The sequence below is a fragment of the Semicossyphus pulcher genome, unplaced genomic scaffold (genome assembly GCF_022749685.1).
Source record: "Semicossyphus pulcher isolate SPU_LCO1_2020_fin unplaced genomic scaffold, fSemPul1.0.p SCAF_2, whole genome shotgun sequence".
In the NCBI taxonomy this organism is placed as follows: Eukaryota; Metazoa; Chordata; class Actinopteri; order Labriformes; family Labridae; genus Semicossyphus; species Semicossyphus pulcher.
Window position 1 is genome coordinate 2,957,682 of NW_027211693.1, and position 19,819 is coordinate 2,977,500.

At 43.5% G+C, this 19,819-nt stretch overlaps 1 protein-coding gene across 1 annotated transcript in view; it reads left to right on the top strand.

Moving 5' to 3' along the window:
* The window catches only part of abca1b (ATP-binding cassette, sub-family A (ABC1), member 1B), a 54,975-nt gene that overhangs the window by 5,891 nt on the left and 29,265 nt on the right, over window positions 1–19,819 (top strand). The window contains exons 2-8 of the mRNA XM_069669187.1: window positions 3,640–3,749; window positions 4,189–4,282; window positions 11,812–11,953; window positions 12,272–12,390; window positions 17,087–17,208; window positions 17,406–17,609; window positions 18,427–18,516. Of these exons, the coding sequence (XP_069525288.1) occupies window positions 3,684–3,749; window positions 4,189–4,282; window positions 11,812–11,953; window positions 12,272–12,390; window positions 17,087–17,208; window positions 17,406–17,609; window positions 18,427–18,516 (837 nt within the window). The 5' untranslated portion in view covers window positions 3,640–3,683. The remainder of the gene's footprint in view (window positions 1–3,639; window positions 3,750–4,188; window positions 4,283–11,811; window positions 11,954–12,271; window positions 12,391–17,086; window positions 17,209–17,405; window positions 17,610–18,426; window positions 18,517–19,819) is intronic.

Sequence of the window (19,819 nt, forward strand, 5' to 3'; positions counted from 1 at the left end):
GTGTACGTGAATGTGTGTACGTGACTGTGTGTACGTGAATGTGTGTACGTGAATGTGTGTACGTGAATGTGTGTACGTGACTGTGTGTACGTGACTGTGTGTACGTGAATGTGTGTACGTGAATGTGTGTACCTGAATGTGTGTACCTGAATGTGTGTACGTGACTGTGTGTACGTGAATGTGTGTACGTGACTGTGTGTACGTGAATGTGTGTACGTGAATGTGTGTACGTGAATGTGTGTACGTGAATGTGTGTACGTGACTGTGTGTACCTGAATGTGTGTACGTGACTGTGTGTACGTGAATGTGTGTACCTGAATGTGTGTACGTGAATGTGTGTACGTGACTGTGTGTACGTGAATGTGTGTACCTGAATGTGTGTACCTGAATGTGTGTACGTGACTGTGTGTACCTGAATGTGTGTACGTGACTGTGTGTACGTGAATGTGTGTACGTGAATGTGTGTACGTGAATGTGTGTACGTGACTGTGTGTACCTGAATGTGTGTACGTGACTGTGTGTACGTGACTGTGTGTACGTGAATGTGTGTACGTGAATGTGTGTACCTGAATGTGTGTACCTGAATGTGTGTACGTGACTGTGTGTACGTGAATGTGTGTACGTGACTGTGTGTACGTGAATGTGTGTACGTGAATGTGTGTACGTGAATGTGTGTACGTGAATGTGTGTACGTGACTGTGTGTACCTGAATGTGTGTACGTGACTGTGTGTACGTGAATGTGTGTACCTGAATGTGTGTACGTGAATGTGTGTACGTGACTGTGTGTACGTGAATGTGTGTACCTGAATGTGTGTACCTGAATGTGTGTACGTGACTGTGTGTACCTGAATGTGTGTACGTGAATGTGTGTACGTGAATGTGTGTACGTGAATGTGTGTACGTGAATGTGTGTACGTGAATGTGTGTACGTGACTGTGTGTACCTGAATGTGTGTACGTGACTGTGTGTACGTGAATGTGTGTACCTGAATGTGTGTACGTGAATGTGTGTACGTGACTGTGTGTACGTGAATGTGTGTACGTGAATGTGTGTACGTGAATGTGTGTACGTGAATGTGTGTACGTGACTGTGTGTACCTGAATGTGTGTACGTGACTGTGTGTACGTGACTGTGTGTACGTGAATGTGTGTACCTGAATGTGTGTACGTGAATGTGTGTACGTGACTGTGTGTACGTGACTGTGTGTACCTGAATGTGTGTACCTGAATGTGTGTACGTGAATGTGTGTACGTGAATGTGTGTACGTGACTGTGTGTACGTGAATGTGTGTACGTGACTGTGTGTACGTGACTGTGTGTACGTGAATGTGTGTACCTGAATGTGTGTACGTGACTGTGTGTACGTGACTGTGTGTACGTGAATGTGTGTACCTGAATGTGTGTACGTGACTGTGTGTACCTGAATGTGTGTACCTGAATGTGTGTACGTGACTGTGTGTACGTGAATGTGTGTACCTGAATGTGTGTACGTGAATGTGTGTACGTGACTGTGTGTACGTGAATGTGTGTACGTGAATGTGTGTACGTGAATGTGTGTACGTGACTGTGTGTACCTGAATGTGTGTACGTGACTGTGTGTACGTGAATGTGTGTACCTGAATGTGTGTACGTGAATGTGTGTACGTGACTGTGTGTACGTGAATGTGTGTACGTGAATGTGTGTACGTGAATGTGTGTACGTGAATGTGTGTACGTGACTGTGTGTACCTGAATGTGTGTACGTGACTGTGTGTACGTGACTGTGTGTACGTGAATGTGTGTACCTGAATGTGTGTACGTGAATGTGTGTACGTGACTGTGTGTACGTGACTGTGTGTACCTGAATGTGTGTACCTGAATGTGTGTACGTGAATGTGTGTACGTGAATGTGTGTACGTGACTGTGTGTACGTGAATGTGTGTACGTGACTGTGTGTACGTGAATGTGTGTACGTGAATGTGTGTACGTGACTGTGTGTACGTGAATGTGTGTACGTGACTGTGTGTACGTGACTGTGTGTACGTGAATGTGTGTACCTGAATGTGTGTACGTGACTGTGTGTACGTGACTGTGTGTACGTGAATGTGTGTACCTGAATGTGTGTACGTGACTGTGTGTACCTGAATGTGTGTACCTGAATGTGTGTACGTGACTGTGTGTACCTGAATGTGTGTACCTGAATGTGTGTACGTGACTGTGTGTACCTGAATGTGTGTACGTGAATGTGTGTACCTGAATGTGTGTACGTGAATGTGTGTACGTGACTGTGTGTACGTGAATGTGTGTACGTGACTGTGTGTACGTGACTGTGTGTACGTGAATGTGTGTACCTGAATGTGTGTACGTGACTGTGTGTACCTGAATGTGTGTACCTGAATGTGTGTACGTGACTGTGTGTACCTGAATGTGTGTACCTGAATGTGTGTACGTGACTGTGTGTACCTGAATGTGTGTACGTGAATGTGTGTACGTGAATGTGTGTACGTGAATGTGTGTACGTGACTGTGTGTACGTGACTGTGTGTACGTGAATGTGTGTACGTGACTGTGTGTACGTGAATGTGTGTACGTGAATGTGTGTACGTGAATGTGTGTACGTGACTGTGTGTACGTGAATGTGTGTACGTGACTGTGTGTACGTGAATGTGTGTACGTGACTGTGTGTACGTGACTGTGTGTACGTGAATGTGTGTACGTGACTGTGTGTACCTGAATGTGTGTACGTGAATGTGTGTACGTGACTGTGTGTACGTGAATGTGTGTACGTGAATGTGTGTACGTGAATGTGTGTACGTGACTGTGTGTACGTGACTGTGTGTACGTGAATGTGTGTACGTGACTGTGTGTACGTGACTGTGTGTACGTGAATGTGTGTACGTGACTGTGTGTACGTGACTGTGTGTACGTGAATGTGTGTACGTGACTGTGTGTACCTGAATGTGTGTACGTGAATGTGTGTACGTGACTGTGTGTACGTGACTGTGTGTACCTGAATGTGTGTACGTGACTGTGTGTACCTGAATGTGTGTACGTGACTGTGTGTACCTGAATGTGTGTACGTGAATGTGTGTACGTGACTGTGTGTACGTGAATGTGTGTACGTGAATGTGTGTACGTGAATGTGTGTACGTGACTGTGTGTACGTGACTGTGTGTACGTGAATGTGTGTACGTGACTGTGTGTACGTGACTGTGTGTACGTGAATGTGTGTACGTGACTGTGTGTACGTGACTGTGTGTACGTGAATGTGTGTACCTGAATGTGTGTACGTGAATGTGTGTACGTGAATGTGTGTACGTGAATGTGTGTACGTGAATGTGTGTACCTGAATGTGTGTACGTGAATGTGTGTACGTGAATGTGTGTACCTGAATGTGTGTACGTGAATGTGTGTAGATTGTGTGTATGTGACTGTGTGTACATAAATGTGTGTACATGACTGTGTGTAGATTGTGTGTATGTGAATGTGTGTAGATTGTGTGTACGTGAATGTGTGTAGATTAATGTGTACGAGCTCATCAGCTTCAGTATCCCCCCCCCCCACCCCACCCCCGAGGAGAATATCTGCTGTGACCTTTGACCCCTGCACCTTTGAGCTGTGTGCTGGCTCACCCTGTGTGTATGTGTGTGTGTTTAAGCAGAGCGAGGCAGCATCACTGAGACGCAGAGCGAGCAGACGTCAGACATGTCTGTGAGCACACAGCTGGGCCTGCTGCTGTGGAAGAACTTCACCTACAGACGCCGACAGACGGTAACGCGCTCACACATCACTCTGTGTATTTATCTGTGCTGTTTATTTATTGAACTGTAGCTCTGTGGGCCTGAGTGAGTTTGGTGTCCCGTCACGTTCAGTGTGAAGCAGCAGCAAACACACTTCTCTGTTTGGTTCATTAACTGTAACAGCTGAAATAATGACGCTCAGGTAGATCACAGTAAGAACAGTTTGAAACGTCTCCACTTATTATTTTAAATCACATTAACAAGACAAGTTCAAGTCTGTGTGTGTGTGTGTGTGTGTGTGTGTGTGTGTGTGTGTGTGTCGATCACTCATCATTTATTATGAATGACTTCTAAGAAAATAGACACAAAGCTGCTTCCTGTTTGACACACACACAACTACACATGCAAGCTTAATGTGTGTGCGTGTGTGTATTTGGTGTGTGTGTTGCTGACTTCCTGTCACTCCTCAGCTCCAGCTGCTGGTGGAGATCGTTTGGCCACTCTTCATCTTCTTCATCCTCATCGCCGTCAGACTGAACTACCCTCCATACGAGCAGCATGAGTGTGAGTGCAACACAACTTTATCGACACATGCAGCAGTGACAGACAGATCCATTCATCCATCCATTCATCCATCCATTCATCCATTCATCCATTCATCCATTCATCCATTCATTCATCCATTCATTCATCCATCCATTCATTTAATTAATGAGGGTCAGGGTCTTTCAGGTTCTTTCCTTGGTCCGTGTCCGTGTTTGTGTCCGTGTGGGCTCAGAGTGACGCTGAGTGTTTCAGTGTCTACCACCTCGTTCAGATTTTTTTTATCACCTGATATTTGAAGCTCCATGAAGGTGTGTGTGCTCCTGTAGAGAGGAGGACAGGTTTGATCACAGGTGACCTCTGGATCACCAGGTGTGAACGCTGTGATGACAGTGAGCAGGTAAAGTGAGCTCACCTGAAGCTGCAGAGCGCCAGACTGTAGCTCTGATTCACTGACGGCTGTTTCACACATGAAGCGTGGCGTGTGCGTTACGACTGCGTGGCGTCTTCATTTTAAGTAAGTGTATATGTTAGTAAAAATAAATCAATCACATCATGTTACAGACGTAACTCGGGTGCGATCTCTCCCTCGCTCGCTCTCCGTCTCTCCGTCTCGGCTCATACGGTTGTTTTCGGTGTTTGTTAAGTAATCAGCTAAAGTGAAGAGTGATTCATGTATAATAACTCTAAATGACATTTAGGAAGCCAACATATTCAAATTGTTATTGGCCTTTATTAAGGTCAAACTGATGTAGAAAGACAGAGCTGGCAGGATCTGCCCAGCTGAGAGCCGCAGCTGAGAGCTGCAGCTGACGCGCAGCCGACGCGCAGTCTGTGTGAAAACCTTGACGGTGCGAGCCGGAGCCGACACGCCACACAGCCGTAATGCACACACCACGCTTTATGTGTGAATCAGTCGTGAGAGTCTGTTTATCACACCTATGTTTACCTGCAGTCAGTCTGTCTGAGCTCTCAAGTGAGCTCAGGTGTTTGTGTGTTCACATCAGGAGGTCACATGATCATTAGAGTGCAACAGCCGGTATTGAGGAGCTGTCAGGACGTCATTCCAGGTGTTGTGGGCAGGGCAACCAGATGCATGCTGGGAGTTTTTGTGCAGGAGATCACGGGTATGTCAGGATGAGTTGTGATGCTCGTATTGATCAGTGATCAGAGTTTCTGAGGACTTTATCTCTTTATGGTTCTTTATCTGCAGGCTGTAATCAGAGCTGCTGAAGGTCACTGAGCTGCGTTCAGCGTCGATAACGTTCTGATTGGTTACATAAGAACATGTTTCAATGTTTGATGTCACAGGTAAAGTCGTTTATAAAACTTGTTGAAGAGTTTTTGATCATGTTTCAAACTGAGGCACAAACCTGAAGAACATGAAGGATGAGCAGCAGTGTTTCTTCTGTCAACTGCTGCCAACCTTCACTCAAACAGATGCATGCTAAGCTAATGTTGCTCTGTGCTCACAGGCCCCCAAACACACCGACTCCATTATATTAACAAAGTAACGTTTCTCCCTGAAAGCAGAAGCTGAGCAGCTTTCAGTTCTGTGCGTGTGTGCGTGTGTGCGTGTGTGTGCAGTGATTCAGCCTCATGTGAGCTCCGGCGTGTTGTATCTGGTCTCTGTGTGCAGATTTCAGAGCTGCAGGTCTGAACTCATCCCGGGGTCCTCCCCGGGGTTCAGACCTGAAAGTAAAACTGAAACATGTACACGTCTGATCCTCAGATTACTGTTGAACAGTAAACGTTCTACATGTTCTAAACGTTCTACACGTTCTAAACATTTTACACGTTCTAAACGTGCTACATGTTCTAAACATTCAACATGTTCCAAACATTCTACACGTTCTAAACGTGCTACATGTTCTAAGCGGTCTACATGTTCTAAACGTTCTACACGTTCTAAACATTCAACATGTTCTCAACATTCAACATGTTCTCAACATTCAACATGTTCTGAACATTCTAAACATTCATGCTCTAAACATTCAACATGTTCTCAACATTCTACACGTTCTAAACGTGCTACACGTTCTAAACATTCTACACGTTCTAAACGTGCTACACGTTCTAAACATTCAACACGTTCTCAACATTCAACACGTTCTGAACATTCTACATGTTCTAAACATTCTACACGTTCTAAACATTCAACATGTTCTGAACATTCTAAACATTCAACATGTTCTAAACGTTCTACACGTTCTAAACGTTCTACACGTTCTACACGTTCTACACATGCTACACGTTCTAAACATTTTACACGTTCTAAACGTGCTACATGTTCTAAACATTCAACATGTTCCAAACATTCTACACGTTCTAAACGTGCTACATGTTCTAAACATTCAACATGTTCTAAGCGGTCAACATGTTCTAAACATTCTACACGTTCTAAACATGCTACACGTTCTAAACATGCTACACGTTCTCAACATTCAACACGTTCTCAACATTCAACACGTTCTGAACATTCTAAACATTCAACATGTTCTAAACATTCTACACGTTCTAAACGTGCTACACGTTCTAAACATTCAACATGTTCTCAACATTCTACACGTTCTAAACATTCAACACGTTCTAAACATTCAACATGTTCTCAACATTCTACACGTTCTCAACATTCAACATGTTCTGAACATTCTAAACATTCAACATGTTCTAAACATTCTACACGTTCTAAACGTGCTACACATTCTAAACATTCAACATGTTCTAAACATTCTACACATTCTAAACGTGCTACATGTTCTAAACGTTCTACATGTTCTAAACATTCAACATGTTCTCAACATTCTACATGTTCTGAACATTCTAAACATTCAACATGTTCTCAACATTCTACACGTTCTAAACGTGCTACACGTTCTAAACATTCAACATGTTCTCAACATTCTACACGTTCTAAACGTGCTACACGTTCTAAACATTCAACATGTTCTCAACATTCTACACGTGCTACACGTTCTCAACGTGCTACATGTTCTAAACATTCAACATGTTCTAAGCGGTCTACATGTTCTAAACGTTCTACACGTTCTAAACATTCAACATGTTCTCAACATTCTACACGTTCTAAACGTGCTACACGTTCTAAACATTCTATATGTTCTAAACGTGCTACACGTTCTAAACATTCAACACGTTCTCAACATTCAACATGTTCTGAACATTCTACATGTTCTAAACATTCAACACGTTCTAAACATTCAACATGTTCTGAACATTCTAAACATTCAACATGTTCTAAACATTCTACACGTTCTAAACGTGCTACACGTTCTAAACATTCAACATGTTCTAAACATTCAACACGTTCTCAACATTCAACATGTTCTGAACATTCTAAACATTCAACATGTTCTAAACATTCTACACGTTCTAAACGTGCTACACGTTCTAAACATTCAACATGTTCTCAACATTCTACATGTTCTAAACATTCAACACATTCTAAACATTCAACATGTTCTAAACATTCTATACGTTCTAAACGTGCTACACGTTCTAAACATTCAACACGTTCTCAACATTCAACATGTTCTGAACATTCTACACGTTCTAAACATTCAACACGTTCTCAACATTCAACATGTTCTGAACATTCTAAACATTCAACATGTTCTGAACATTCTACACGTTCTAAACATGCTACACGTTCTAAACATTCAACACGTTCTCAACATGCTACACTTTCTCAACATGCTACACGTTCTCAACGTGCTACACGTTCTAAACATTCTACACGTTCTAAACGTGCTACATGTTCTAAACATTCAACATGTTCTAAGCGGTCTTCATGTTCTAAACGTTCTACACGTTCTAAACATTCAACATGTTCTCAACATTCAACATGTTCTGAACATTCTAAACATTCATGCTCTAAACATTCAACATGTTCTCAACATTCTACACATTCTAAACGTGCTACACGTTCTAAACATTCAACATGTTCTCAACATTCTACACGTTCTAAACATTCAACACGTTCTCAACATTCAACATGTTCTGAACATTCTAAACATTCAACATGTTCTAAACATTCTACACGTTCTAAACATTCAACACGTTCTCAACATTCTACACGTTCTAAACGTGCTACACGTTCTAAACATTCTACACGTTCTAAACGTGCTACATGTTCTAAACATTCAACATGTTCTAAGCGGTCTACATGTTCTAAACGTTCTACACGTTCTAAACATTCAACATGTTCTAAACATTCAACATGTTCTGAACATTCTAAACATTCAACATGTTCTAAACATTCTACACGTTCTAAACGTGCTACACGTTCTAAACATTCAACATGTTCTCAACATTCTACACGTTCTAAACATTCTACACGTTCTAAACATTCTACACGTTCTAAACGTGCTACATGTTCTAAACATTCAACATGTTCTCAACATTCAACATGTTCTGAACATTCTAAACATTCATGCTCTAAACATTCAACATGTTCTCAACATTCTACACATTCTAAACGTGCTACACGTTCTAAACATTCAACATGTTCTCAACATTCTACACGTTCTAAACATTCAACACGTTCTCAACATTCAACATGTTCTGAACATTCTAAACATTCTACACGTTCTAAACGTGCTACATGTTCTAAACATTCAACATGTTCTAAGCGGTCTACACGTTCTAAACGTTCTACACGTTCTAAACATTCAACATGTTCTCAACATTCAACATGTTCTGAACATTCTAAACATTCAACATGTTCTCAACATTCTACACGTTCTAAACATTCAACATGTTCTCAACATTCTACACGTTCTAAACATTCAACATGTTCTAAACATTCTACATTGTCTACATGTTCTAAACGTTCAACATGTTCTAAACGTGCTACAAGTTCTAAACATTCTACACGTTCCAAACATTCTACACGTTCTAAACGTGCTACATGTTCTAAACGTTCTACATGTTCTAAACGTTCAACATGTTCTAAACGTGCTACATGTTCTAAACATTCAACATGTTCTAAACATTCTACACGTTCTAAACGTGCTACATGTTCTAAACGTTCTAAACATTCTACATTGTCTACATGTTCTCTTTGTTCTGAGCTTAAATCTGTACTTCACCAGCAGAGACGTCCTCCTTCGGAGCTCTGTTCTCACCATAGACTGTATATATGAAGTTTGTGGGCTCCCGTTCGGTATTTTGGCCGTCGCCATCTTGTTTTTTTTTTCACTCAGCTGTGACCATATTTGGACGAGAGGGTAGATACACATTGTCACTCTTCTACTCTGACAGCTGTCAATCACAAATCCAGCGAGAAAAAGCCCTGGACTACAAACAGGAATTCTCACTCTGTTGTTTGTAGCTGTGAGGACTTCCCTCTCATGCTGATTTAACGATGTGTTCACTGATGCTCTGATTGTCCCAGTTCCTCAGTAATGAAGAACAACATGGAGGCCTTGAAGAGAGCAAATGTTATAATTTATTGTTCACAGCTAAACGAGTTCACTCAGGTGTCTGAGCTGCTGCGTTCACAGACTTCTTGTTACTCAGAAATATGGAGAACCAGAGTCACGTTAGCGTGAGTAGCTCTTTAGCTCATGTGTAGTTAGGTAGATGTTAGTAGGCCGTGTCTAACCCTGACCCAGTTCTGTTGAGAAAACTTTCAGGAGAATTTTCAGTCAGAAACGAATTTTTTGGATTATTTCTACACCCCCTGAATGCAGCTTAATTGATAAAATAAATCATAGATGAATGAGTAATGGTCATAATTACCTGTGTGAGACACGAAAAGGGGGGTTACAGGTGCGATCATTAATTAACATGATTAACAGTGAAAGTGTGGTCACATTGCACTCTGACTGATTATCGCAGGTTAGTGTCAACGTGTGAAACCAGGACACTATGACAGATTACAGAGTGTGTGTGTGTGTGTGTGTGTGTGTGTGTGTGTGTCAGCTGAGTGTCTTATCTTATCACAGTTTGGATTACAAACTGCCTGTTGGCAGTCTTAAAGGTTCTGATAGCAGCGTCTTCCCTCTCAGAGGGGGGAGGGGGGGTGTCAAAGGTCGCAGCCTGTCTCCACCCTGCTGCGTCTCTGCTGCAGGTGATAATAAAGTGATCACAGGTTATCTACTTGTGGAGCGTTCAGGTGAATGTTTGTTCCAACGCAGCAGCAGATAAAGAAACATCTGAACGTCTCATCAGATTCAGTCTGATGTGCAAAAACACGTGTGACACAGAACACATGTTTAGCTTCACGCTGCTGACGGTGCACACCAACTTCTGTATAAACCACAGACAGAGGAACACCTGTCCTTCAGGGGACGAGAGCTCAGGGAGAGACACAGTCTGCTAAGGTCAAACAGGACGTAAAGCTGCAGAAACACAGGAAGACGTGATGCGGAAAAATCACTGATACACTGAATATTAAAGTCGATGAGTGTGTGTTTATGATCACCAGATGCCCGAACCAACAAACTGATCTGATGCTCTGATGATCTGATGATCTAATGATGATCTGATGATGTTCTGATGATCTGATGATCTGATGATGTTCTGATGTTCTGATGATCTGATGATCTAATGATGATCTGATGATCTAATGATGATCTGATGATGTTCTGATGTTCTGATGATGTTCTGATGATCTGATGATCTGATGATCTAATGATGATCTGATGATGTTCTGATGATCTGATGATGTTCTGATGATCTGATGATGTTCTGATGATCTGATGATCTGATGATGTTCTGATGATCTGATGATGTTCTGATGATCTGATGATGATCTGATGATCTGATGATGTTCTGATGATCTGATGATCTGATGATCTGATGATGATCTGATGATGATCTGATGATCTGATGATGTTCTGATGTTCTGATGATCTGATGATCTAATGATGATCTGATGATGTTCTGATGATCTGATGATGTTCTGATGATCTGATGATGATCTGATGATGATCTGATGATCTGATGATGATCTGATGATGTTCTGATGATCTGATGATGTTCTGATGATCTGATGATCTGATGATCTGATGATGTTCTGATGTTCTGATGATCTGATGATCTAATGATGATCTGATGATGTTCTGATGATCTGATGATCTGATGATGATCTGATGATGTTCTGATGATCTGATGATGTTCTGATGATCTGATGATCTGATGATCTGATGATGATCTGATGTTCTGATGATCTGATGATCTAATGATGATCTGATGATGTTCTGATGATCTGATGATCTGATGATCTGATGATGATCTGATGATGATCTGATGATCTGATGATGATCTGATGATGATCTGATGATCTGATGATGATCTGATGATGATCTGATGATCTGATGATGATCTGATGATGATCTGATGATGATCTGATGATCTGATGATGATCTGATGATCTGATGATGATCTGATGATCGTTATCATTGAAGGATGATAAGTTGGTGACCTTCTGCTGTCTACTACATCTCTCGAGTCTTTGCTCTCAGAGTCTGACGGGTGTTGTAGCTGTCTTCAGGTATGAATTGTTGACTTTCACATCCTGTTTTCAGGTCATTTTCCAAATAAGGCGATGCCGTCGGCGGGCACGTTGCCGTGGATACAGGGGATCCTCTGCAACGCCAACAACCCATGTTTCAGGAACCCAACGCCAGGCGAGTCCCCAGGCGTTGTCGGCAACTTCAACGACTCCATGTGAGAATGTAGACTCTTATTCTGAAAAACTGCTCATCTTTTATTTTGAAATGCTGCTGATAAGTTTTGTTAATGTTTTTGAACATAACTGTTTAAACTTTAATCTGTGTAGTTTTTATTCTTAAGTTTAAAACTTAACTGATACACTCTGAGAGCGTCTGAAGCTGACCTTTGACCTCCCTTCCTCTCTCCTGCAGCTGACTCTTTTACAGCCTTCATGTTAAACAGGGAGAAATAAGTAGTTAGAGCTCTTTCTTTAAATTTTATAATGAAGTCATTGTGTGAGTATTAAAATAATCTGTATGTCTCTGGTTTTAGAATTTCTCGTCTTTTTTCGGACGCGAAGAAGATTCTTCTGTACAGTCAGAACGATAAAAACCTGGAAGGATTCAAGGAGCTGGCTCAGGCCCTGCAGGCGCTGCAGAACAGCCAATCAGGTGAGACGTGATAGAGCTTTGAGCTGGATGTAAATCGGAGGCTTGTGTGAAGTGTCAGCATTACAGTTCATGTTGATCATTTATATAAAGTTGATACAGAGAACATGAGTTGTAATGTAACGCTTCAGTCTAACCAACAGTACACGTATATCAACACAGCAGTGATTGTATTTAACGACTGTAATCTGTGTTAAATGCTCCGTCAGCTGTTTCTTCAGTATTCAGTCTCTTTAGAGGTTTCATAGCTCAGCAGGTCTCCGTCCCTCCTCTGTTGATGGATTTTCAGCCTGGTTGAACATGAAGAATTTTGCTCCTTTGTGTGTTAATTGGAGCTTTTATCTTGCTGTGGGGGGCGTTTCTTTTCTCTACCTGCTCCGACCTGCCGGATGCCCTCCTCCCTCTGATGGAGCTGCAGCACATCTCAGCCTTTGATTCCTTTTAATCACCTCTGATCACACGAACTCTGAGAAGAGGCTGCTCCGCGGGGGCGGGGGGCGAGCCACAGCAGGTTTACCTCTTAGAGCCTTCTCAGGTGATCTCACCTGGTCGTAGTTCAAGGAAGACTTCAGGGCAACATCTCAGTTTAGACCAGAACCAGAGACCTGGGCCTCAGAGACTTGGACCTCAGAGACTTGGACCTCAGTGAGTTGGGCCTCAGAGACTTGGACATCAGAGACCTGGGCCTAAGAAACTTGAACCTCAGAGACCTGGGCCTAAGAAACCTGGGCCTAAGAAACTTGAACCTCAGAGACTTGGACTTCAGAGACCTGGGCCTAAGAAACTTGAACCTCAGAGACCTGGGCCTAAGAAACCTGGGCCTAAGAAACTTGAACCTCAGAGACTTGGACTTCAGAAACCTGGGCCTAAGAAACTTGAACCTCAGAGACCTGGGCCTAAGAAACCTGGGCCTAAGAAACTTGAACCTCAGAGACTTGGACTTCAGAAACCTGGGCCTAAGAAACTTGAACCTCAGAGACCTGGGCCTAAGAAACCTGGGCCTAAGAAACTTGAACCTCAGAGACTTGGACTTCAGAGACCTGGGCCTAAGAAACTTGAACCTCAGAGACTTGGACTTCAGAGACCTGGGCCTAAGAAACTTGAACCTCAGAGAGTTGGGCCTCAGAGACTTGGACCTCAGAGAGTTGGGCCTCAGAGACTTGGACCTCAGTGAGTTGGACATCAGAGACTTGGACATCAGAGACCTGGGCCTCAGAGACTTGGACCTCAGCAAGTAAGGATCAGTAGGCAGTGGTTGTCAGGTTGTAGGTAGGCAGGCATTGGTTGATTGGCAACGTTTGGCAGGTAATAGTCAATGGTGAAATCATCAGGAAACAGTTGGCTGGTGATGTTCGGTAGGCAACGGTTGATAGAAAGTAGTTTACAGGTAACAGTCTGCAGGTAACAATTTACAGGTAACAGTTTACAGGTAACATTTTACAGGTAACAGCTTAAAGGTAACAGCTTAAAGGTAACCGTTTACAGGTAACAGTTTACAAGTAACAGTCTGCAGGTAAGAGTTTTAAGGTAACAGTTTACAGGTAACAGTTTACAGGTAACAGCTGACAGGTAACAGCTGACAGGTAACAATTTGCAGGTAACAGTCTGCAGGTAACAGTTTAAAGGTAACAGTTTACAGGTAACAATCTGCAGGTAACAGTCTGCAGGTAACAGTTTACAAGTAACAGTCTGCAGGTAACAGTTTACAGGTAACAGTTTGCAGGTAACAATCTGCAGGTAACAGTCTGCAGGTAACAGTTTGCAGGTAACAGCTTACAAATAACAGTTTGCAGGTAACAGCTTAAAGGTAACAGTTTGCAGGTAACAGCTAACAGCTTACAGGTAACAGCTTACAGGTAACAGTCTGCAGGTAACAGCTTACAGGTAACAGCTTACAGGTAACAATCTGCAGATAACAGTCTGCAGGTAACAGTTTGCAGGTAACAGCTTACAAATAACAGTTTACAGGTAACAGTTTACAAGTAACAGTTTGCAGGTAACAGTTTACAAGTAACAGTCTGCAGGTAACAGCTTACAGGTAACAGTTTGCAGGTAACAATCTGCAGGTAACAGTCTGCAGGTAACAATTTGCAGGTAACAGCTTACAGATAACAGTTTGCAGGTAGCAGTCAGCAGGTAACAGCTTACAGATAACAGTTTGCAGGTAGCAGTCAGCAGGTAACAGCTTGCAGATAACAGTTTGCAGGTAACAGCTTAAAGGTAACAGTTTGCAGGTAACAGTCTGCAGGTAACAGCTTACAGGTAACAGTTTGCAGGTACCAGTTTACAGGTAACAGCTTACAGATAACAGTTTGCAGGTAGCAGTCAGCAGGTAACAGCTTAAAGGTAACAGTTTGCAGGTAACAGCTTACAGGTAACAGTTTGCAGGTAACAATCTGCAGGTAAAGGTCTGCGGGTAACAGTTTACAGGTAACAGCTTACAGATAACAGTTTGCAGGTAACAGTTTGCAGGTAACAGTTAGCAGGTAACAGTTTGCAGGTAACAGTCTGCAGGTAACAGTCTGCAGGTAACAGTTTACAGGTAACAGCTTACAAATAACAGTTTGCAGGTAACAGTTTGCAGGTAGCAGTCAGCAGGTAACAACTTACAGGTAACAGTTTGCAGGTAACAGCTTACAGGTAACAGTTTAAAAGTAACAGTTTGCAGGTAACAGTTTGCAGGTAACAGCTTAAAGGTAACAGTTTGCAGGTAACAGCTTGCAGGTAACAGTTTGCAGGTAACAGTCTGCAGGTAACAACTTACAGGTAACAGTTTGCAGGTAACAGTCTGCAGGTAACAACTTACAGGTAACAGTTTGCAGGTAACAGCTTAAAAGTAACAGTTTACAGGTAACAGTCTGCAGGTAACAGCTTAAAGGTAACAGTTTGCAGGTACCAGCTTACAGGTAACAGTTTGCAGGTAACAGCTTACAGGTAACAGCTTGCAGGTAACAGCTTACAGGTAACAGCTTGCAGGTAACAGCTTAAAAGTAACAGTTTACAGGTAACAGTCTGCAGGTAACAGCTTAAAGGTAACAGTTTGCAGGTAACAGCTTAAAGGTAACAGTTTGCAGGTAACAGCTTACAGGTAACAGCTTGCAGGTAACAGCTTACAGGTAACAGCTTGCAGGTAACAGCTTACAGGTAACAGCTTGCAGGTAACAGCTTACAGGTAACAGCTTGCAGGTAACAGCTTACAGGTAACAGCTTACAGGTAACAGTCTGCAGGTAACAGCTTGCAGGTAACAGTTTGGTAGGCAGTGATTAACAGTCGATGGTCAGACTGAGAGTCGGCGTGTTGCCTCTCTCTTCATGTTGTCTCATTGGGTTTCCTGCCGCTCGGCTCGGCAGCGTCACGCTGAGCGTCACTGAGTTTAAAGGAGTCTCTCTGCAGCTGAACAAACTGTGATCATCCAGAGACACACAGAGATATGACCCCAGATCAGATCTGAACCTGGACCGGGTCACTTCAGTCCTTTAGACACATCAGATTCACATCAGTTCCCTCCATCCTGTAATCTAGGTGCTCGTAGAACCTCACAGGCTTACTGGTCCTGAAATGTTCAGGTTATAAGAAGCTTCAGGTAGAGACACAGCTGATGGTTTGCCTCTGGTTCTGTCCTGGTTCTGTCCTGGTCCTGAGGCGGTCACAGAGTTTAAAGCTGCCCTCTGGTTCTGTCCTGGTTCTGTCCTGGTCCTGAGGCGGTCACAGAGTTTAAAGCTGCCCTCTGGTTCTGTCCTGGTTCTGTCCTGGTCCTGAGGCGGTCACAGAGTTTAAAGCTGCCCTCTGGTTCTGTCCTGGTTCTGTCCTGGTCCTGAGGCGGTCACAGAGTTTAAAGCTGCCCTCTGGCTCTGCAGTAGAATGAAGTGTAATGCTTCTCTGCGAGGCTCCTGATTGAAGCAGACGTTTCTCTCTGTTGGAGTCTCACAGGAAACTGCTCCTCATTTGACCAATCACATCACTCAGAACTGCTGATGTCAGACAGCTCAGCAGGTTTTCTGACCCGGCACAGTGTTCATCCACCTCAGACTCTCAAGTCCTCTCTTGTCCCTGAGAGGCCTCCGTACCTGCAGCCTGTGGTTCTTCACTGCAGAGAGTTGTGTGTACTGTAAAACTGTTTCTGAAGCTAATCAGGGCTCTGATGTGTCAGTTTGTTTGGTTTGGTGAAACTGATGAAAACATGAATCACATGAAACAGAAGTGTTGTCTTTCTGCCGCCCCTCCTGTGATGTCAGACCTGCTGTTTGTTAAACAGTTAAACTTCACTGTTAAAACCTGCAGCCTGGAGGCAGATGAGATCTCAGTCTGGGTCAAACGTGAACCTGAACATGTTTCTCTTTGTCACAGCTACAGGTTTCAACCTGTAGAAGAAGAATGGGGGCGGGGGGGCGGGGCAGCAGGGGGGTTGATGCAGATCCACTCCCTGAGTGGAAAGTTTGTCCTGCAGACGAGTGACGTCTCGCAGAGACTCGTCTAAACACTCAGTTCTCCAGGTCAACATGTGTTTGTTTAACATGTTTATATGAGGACACAGACACACCCACAAAACAGCAGATATCCAGAGTCCACTTAAAGTTCTGGTCCAGTTCATGTTCAGACTCTGGCTTCAGGCTCTGTAAGGAGAGAGGGAAGAGGAGGAGGAGTAATCAGGAGGAGGTGTCGCGTTTCTCTGACCTGTCTCTCTGTTTTCTCCCTCAGGCTTTAAGTTGAAGCACTTCCTGCGAGACGATGAGACTCTGTCAACGTTCCTGCGGAGGAACACCTCCTTCTCCGAACACAACTTGCAGCAGATCAAAGACGCTGACGTCAACCTGGAGAAGGTGAGGACGCGCTCTGCGCATGCTCAGTGTGAACACGCTCACACTCAGAGCTTCATTCATGAGAACGTCAGAGTGTGGAATAAAATAAGGACTAACAGTTCCAAATGAAATTAAACTTTTGGACCTACAGTCATGTGGACTAACTTTATATATGTAACCTCCTGACCTTTGACCTCTCCTTCTTGCCGTCCTCTTAGGTCCTCCTGAAAGGTTTCGGAGTCCACCTGAGGAACATGTGTCCCAGGAAGGGGGGTGGGCGGAGTCTGAAGGACTTTGTGAGAATCTCAGACCCTCAGGTGTCCACACAGGTACAGGAAGTCCTCTGTCAGGCCCCGCCCACCTGGCTGAACCATGCGGAGGAGCTGTTCATGAGCAACCTGGACTTCCTTAAACCCATCCAGGTAAAAAAAACACCTGGTGAAGTCCTCATGACAGAGCTCTGAATGGTGGAAACATTGATCACATGATCAGATCATATTCAGATGATCCGTCTGTAACACACCAACGTGTGAAAGTTTCAGACACTACACTGAACTCTAGGTGCTCTGACTGACCCTGACCCTGACTGACCCTGACTGACCCTGACTGTATGTACTGTATGTAGTACTTTTTTCCATGTTCTGTTCGGGGGGGGGGGGGGTTTCTCCTGGCACAATGTTCAGGTGACACCCAGTGTAGCTGTTTTGGGTGTGTTTTTACAGTGTATTCAGTGTGTGTTCAGAGTGTATTTGAGTGCGTGTGCATGTGTGTGTACGTGCGTGCGTGTGTGTGGGAGGAGGCGTGTCTCGGCCTGTCTCTTACAGTCTCAGTTTTCGTAGCCTGGAGACGTGTTTGGTGGAGTTTACGGTCTGAGAGCGAGCTGCTTGTTTCTTTGTGTTCAGAATCTACGAGCTGCTGACGGACTGTGAGAACCTCTCTCAGTCTAACACTGAGCTGCTCTCTCAGCAGAGACACTGTAACGGCTCTTTTTCAGAGAAAGGAGCAGTTTACGAAAGGTTTCCTCCCCAACAGGAATACATACAGAACAAACAGCAGTTTTTACAGTGAGAATGTGAATGAATTTAAACCTCCCTGATACAAAAACATGTTACATGTTTTATTTTAGTTGACTCAGCAGCTGAATGTATGATAAACATAAGAGACAAAAAATAAAGTTGTTTTCTTTCATTATTAAATCTTTATATCTGTCAACATAAACTGTGTCTTTGTGTCTCTCAGAGGGACATGAGGTCCGACCCGGAGGCTGTCCAACAGGTTGCCAAGGCAACCAACAACCTCCTGGATAGTCTGGGTTCTCTGGCCGTCGAGGTAAGAATCATACCTGGTCACCTCACACCTGTGATCATACCAAATCTGAGTTTATAAACCAAACTGCAACATTCAGGGCTGAAATATGGACACAGGAGTGCTAAACCCTGCAGTTCCTCTGGTGTCCACTTGAGGCTGCCTCCAGCAGTGAGTCAGTCCCCATAGAGCCCCATGTTAAACTTTACAGCAGAAATAAACATGTTTACAGCCTGGTACAAAAAACAGTTTGGGTCTCTATAGCTCATTTCTCTCTTCATGACAACTGTACGGGGAGAATCTTTATACAGCTCACCTGTTTACATTATATTAAGGCTTAAAGGGATGCAGCATTAGGGGCGTGGCCTCTTTGAGTGACAGCTGGGAGCTGCTAGGTGTCACCTCAGCTAATTCAGTCACTTAGTGACACTGTTGGCTGGTGACTGAACTGCAGTCAACCTTCTTGCTCGCACTGATGTTATCCACTCAACAGTATTCTGCTACATTGCCTAACTGGTAAATTGTCAGCTAATGTTTGCTTGTTTACTAACGGTAGCTTGTTGCCAGCTTATAGCTAGCTAGCTAACCTTAGCCTAGGCAGACAATGCAACGATACTGGCTAATAGAAAACAATTGGTAGTTATACACATGTGCTTTGTTCTGCTACATAATTTACTGTTGGCCAAAATCAACACAGTTTGTCATGTTAGCTGGCTGATGGTCATAACGTTAGCGAACATGCTAAGGTTAGCCAACAATCTCTAACGTAAATACCGTCTAACAAGTCTGACACACAGTTTTTAACCTCAGTCACATTATACTATTTTATTTATATGTTAGCACTAATTAGCAGATATCTGTGTCTCTACTCACCATACCTGACTTGTTAGTGCCCAGACTGTTTAGCTTTAATAACTACCCCTCCTCCTCCGTCAGATACAACTTCCGGTTGTATCTGACGTGTCTTCCGGTTGCATCTGACGTGTCCTCGGGTTGTATCTGATGTGTCCTTGGGTTGTATCCGACGTGACCTCGGGTTGTATCCGACGTGTCCTCAGGTTGTATCCGACGTGTCCTCGGGTTGTATCTGACGTGTCCTTGGGTTGTATCCGACGTGACCTCGGGTTGTATCTCAGCGTGTCTGGTCTCTGTGGGTCTATGTGTCCTGATAAGAGAGACAAGCTGCAGCTGAACAAAGTGTCTCAGCAGGTTTAAACTTCAGTCTGAACAAACAACAAACAGTCAAACTGTCCCGCTGAGAAGGTCACAGCCGCCATGATGGAGGTCACAGACACACACTGCACTGATATATACTCACCAGCGACTT